Raw genomic sequence first — 4,359 nt, 5'->3', positions numbered from 1 at the left:
CCTTGCCGTCCTGCAATGATTGATTGAACAGAGACTTAAGAACACTGGTTTTGCTTACTCATAATCTATAATAATCAGTTTGAAGACTGAATTCAATTATAAATTAATATTATTTTTCAGTGGTGGAAGTTGATTGCACTTGTTCTTGGTCACTTGTTGAGTTTCGTCTTGAGATGACTTTTTGGATTTATTCTCGGATGAGATGGACATGGTGGTGACCGAAGAAGAGGGGCAGGGAACACTCCCATCAAAGTACCCAAACAGTTGTTGACCATTGAGAGAACCAATGATTTGAGCTCCATCTCCATAATACAAAAAATGAAAAATTAGTAGTATTTCCTACATATAAAAATTGGTTTGGTTAAGTTAGAGCCCATATACAACAAAGAAGGTGCTTCTTGGGCCATTAGATTGTAAATTTGAAGGCAGAAAGACGAAGGGATGGTCATGGGCTAGTGTAGAGAGAGAGAGAGAGAGACCATTAGGGAAAGTGAGAAACCAGCGGATAAGAGAATATCCCAAGCAAAACCCATACAATAGTTCAAAGAGTCAAATTTTATTTTGACTAGTTGGGATGTAAATTATGTAAATTTTATTTTGACCAATTGAGCTTCCACACATTAAGAATCTACGACCATGCATGAGAAAGTTAGTAAGAGATTTAGGGAAGAAAAAGGAAAGAGAATGCAAGAGTACGAGTAGAATAGTTCAGTACTTGGAATGACATGCATGGTCTTCCCTTACCTATATATATGTACACTGTTTCTTCCCCTCGTATGATTTTAGTCATGTGTTGTCCATTGATGGGGTAGGCGTGGCACTCGGCTAACGTTTGGTAGTGGGGGTATATTCATTGACAAGTGTCGCATACTGGTACGACTTTGGTGGGGGTCGTGACATCCAATTTTTTTGCCTCATGCGACCGTTATCAGGTAGCAATATTAAGGGCGTGGTCTGATTTTTTACCAAGAATATTGGGACAGTTGAGATGAAGTGGTAAGAGCATTCCCAATTGAATAGTTAAATGTTACTTTTATCTAAAATAATTATTTAAATGTTTAAAAAATCTCATACATTGGATTAGCCAAAAGAAAATGTAAAATAGAAATTTGATTAGAAGAGCTAAAAAAAAGCTAAATGTAGCAGTACTTTTTAAGAGAGTTATTTTATTTTTCATTGTTTCTCTCACCTATTTTCTCTTTTCCCAAATCTTTTCCTATTTTTTCTCTGCATGTTCTCTTTTTTCTCAAAATTTTTCCTATTTTTCCTCTCACATGTTCTCTTTTTCCCAAAACTTTTATTATTTTCAATAATATTTTAATAGAATAGATGAAAATCTAGTTAATCGGATGTAGATACATTTAAAAATGTCTTAACTAAACTAGATAAAAATGAATTTTGAGAAGCCATTTTACATAAAAATATGGCTCTTCCATTGGGAATGCTCTAAGTTGTAACACGCTTACCTTCGTTCTTTGATCAACTAGTTGTCTGATCTGCTTCGATCTAGAGCCTTTTTAGTCCAGCTCTAATTGTGAGAGTATATTATGAGATTTGATTGTAATCTCTTATAATCAGATTTTGTTCAAATCTGATTTGATTGATTTCCGACTAGCTTTTGGTATACTCTCCATCAAGTGAATAAGAACAAAGTATAACCTTTAAGACTTTAATTTATAGACCAAACCACATAAAATTCTATCATTATCTTTTAATTTGTATAGCGTTATGGTTTTATTAACAAATTGCTTAGCCCAAATAGTCTTTTAACCATGGATCCACTTGGGTGGATGTAGTTGTATCATTATCCAATTATTTATATGATTAAAACTGTCCGAAAGACTTCGAAAACTTAAATTTCTAATTCACCATATTATTCTCGGTGCCCATTTCAATCATGTAGTGACATGACTTTTCAAATCACCATTAAATTTGAAACGATTATTATTGAATTTTGATCTACTATAATTTTAAAAGCCATATCACCTACATTTGAGAGAATACTAAGACAAGTTTAATTCTCTATGTATCATTACTCTAGTATGAGCGGCCACGGTTGTAAAGTTGGAGAAATGGGTAGATATGTAATAACAAATCTGCATGTGGGGTTGTTATTAAATGAAGAGAAGCCAAAAACCATTAAAAGCGCTTTTTACAGACAACCTACCAAAAAAGAATGAGATGGAAGGAAACCTACGGTTTTCATGTTTAAAACACTCGACCATTTATGTAGAAACCACAGCGTTCACCTCTGATATTCCACTATCAGCCTGACCAACCTCTGCTCTTAAATACTCCCCCTCTCCAACTCCAATTCCCCGCATCCCAACATCTACTAACCTTCCTCTCTCTCTCTCTCTCTTCCTCTCTGTGACGATCGAGCAGCTGTAGAGGTGGCCATGAGGATGAGCTGCAATGGCTGCAGGGTTCTTCGCAAAGGCTGCAGCGATGACTGCACCATTAGGCCCTGCCTTCAATGGATCAAGTCCCCTGATTCCCAAGCCAATGCCACCCTCTTCCTCGCCAAATCTTATGGCCGTGCCGGACTCCTCAACCTCATCAATGTCGGCCCCCAACACCTCCGCCCTGGTAGTAATTCACTAATTACCATTTCTTTGTTGGTTAATTAATTAGTATTTTGTGTTAATTAATTGGTATGTTTCGGATTGGTTTCAGCTATATTCAAGTCGCTGTTATATGAAGCTTGCGGCCGGATTGTGAATCCAATCTATGGCGCAGTGGGGTTACTCTGGTCCGGCAACTGGGCCAAGTGCCAAGGCGCCGTTGAAGCGGTGCTCGCAGGGTCGTCACCGATCATGGGTGGCGGTGATGATCAGGCTCTGTTCCACCCAAACGCTCATCTCAAAGCGTGCGACATACGCGGCGTGCCCAAGAAGGAGGACTCCATCTCCGCCGCTTCTCGTGACGTCCTTCACAAGGTTAAAGCCCGGGCAGGGTTCAAGCGCTCCGTTATCAAGCCCAGACCCCAAGTAATTGACTCGTGGCTTAGCCAAGACAACGAAAGCATGTTTTCGGTCGAGACCGTGGAGGCCTCCCCGCCTAACAGCGCCAAACGGGCGCCGGTTTGGGAATTTCAGAGCCAAATTGAGGATAGTGAGGTTGATTTGGAGCTGACTCTTGGGTTGGCTCCAGTTCACTCCCACTAGCTTGCACGGCTTAACGGCCGTAACATGTGTGATGTTAATCGGCGGCTCAGAAGTCGGAAACTGAAAGTTAGCTTTAGGGAAACCATTTTCTCAATTTCTGTCAGAGTCTTTGTATGCATTTGTTTGAGTTTTGGGTGCTAAATGTAATTTGAAGTGATCAGTTATTTGTGCGCATTCATAGAATACAACAAGAGATAATACATACACACAAACGGTTTCTACAGAAAAGAGGGAAATTAAAGAAACAATTCCTCGGAGAAATCTTCCTCTTTTGTTTTCAGAATTAATCTTGTGTGCCAAACAAGCAAGCAGTCATTAAATGTTTTCGTTGGCCACGTAGAGCAGTGGCAATCAGATTTTTCAACAGCTGCCATTCATGCAAGCCCCTCGGAGTTTGTGAGCTTTCAGGTTTCATTGCATGTACTTCTCGATTTGTACGCTCCTCATCATCGGTCCCATATATAACTGAACTCAAACTTGACTTGTTTTAACATATCGCCTTAATTAACTATAAGTCAACCCCACCATTATTTAGTTTAATTAATAAACAAAAAAATAATTAGTATTAATAATTTGCTTATATTTTTTTCATGTTCTTTTACAAATTTAATAGATCAACTATTAGATTTGTGAGGTCCACATAAGTCTACAAATTTAATCGTTAATTTGTAAAATAAGATGAAAAAAATATGAGAAATTTATTAACACTAATCATTTCTCTTTAAGATTACCATCTTTTAAAAGTTTGTAATGACAACTCTTCCAAATTCAGTTTTAAATCATAAGGAAGAAAGTGAAATCTCAAAAATACCTCTGTCCAAATTTAAGGTATTTTTGTAATTTTATAAACATCTTATAAGTATTTTAGAGATTTTAATCATCAACCCATTTGATTTAATGCTAATTTTGATGGTAAGTGAGGTTTTCCCAATTAGTTTTAATAATAAATTTGATGTATAGTTTAGGTACTAAATTCAAAATATGACCATAATTCAATAAACAAAATCATATTTTGATCTTTATTATAAGGAAAAATTTTACTTGAAGATCTCTTGTTACTTTTATAATCGTACCTTAAAACTTTAAAAATGTTAATTTGGAATTACTATCTTTCAGAAACTCTCCCGTCAAAATTAAACAGTAAATAGTTGATGGGTGAAATTTTCAAAATACCTTAAAATATTTATAAAAT

The 4,359-nt window shown here is 36.6% G+C and overlaps 1 protein-coding gene across 1 annotated transcript; it reads left to right on the top strand.

The window, feature by feature from the left end:
- The first annotated feature begins 2,191 nt into the window (after nucleotides 1-2,191).
- Nucleotides 2,192-3,408, top strand: LOC132185660 (LOB domain-containing protein 40-like). Its single transcript, XM_059599426.1, has 2 exons — nucleotides 2,192-2,589; nucleotides 2,677-3,408. Exons 1-2 carry the CDS (start codon nucleotides 2,400-2,402, stop codon nucleotides 3,165-3,167), a joined length of 681 nt encoding a protein of 226 aa, XP_059455409.1. The 5' UTR covers nucleotides 2,192-2,399; the 3' UTR covers nucleotides 3,168-3,408.
- Nucleotides 3,409-4,359: the final 951 nt, after the last annotated feature.

The sequence above is a fragment of the Corylus avellana genome, chromosome ca6 (assembly GCF_901000735.1).
Source record: "Corylus avellana chromosome ca6, CavTom2PMs-1.0".
In the NCBI taxonomy this organism is placed as follows: Eukaryota; Viridiplantae; Streptophyta; class Magnoliopsida; order Fagales; family Betulaceae; genus Corylus; species Corylus avellana.
This window is presented reverse-complemented; position numbering and strand designations above follow the sequence as displayed.

Bases quoted from the DNA above. Each gene is read 5' to 3' on its own strand.
- LOC132185660 (XM_059599426.1), top strand. From the start codon at position 2,400: ATGAGGATGAGCTGCAATGGCTGCAGGGTTCTTCGCAAAGGCTGCAGC. The intron at 2,590-2,676 runs GTAGTAATTCAC...GATTGGTTTCAG, and splicing joins CCCCCAACACCTCCGCCCTG to CTATATTCAAGTCGCTGTTA.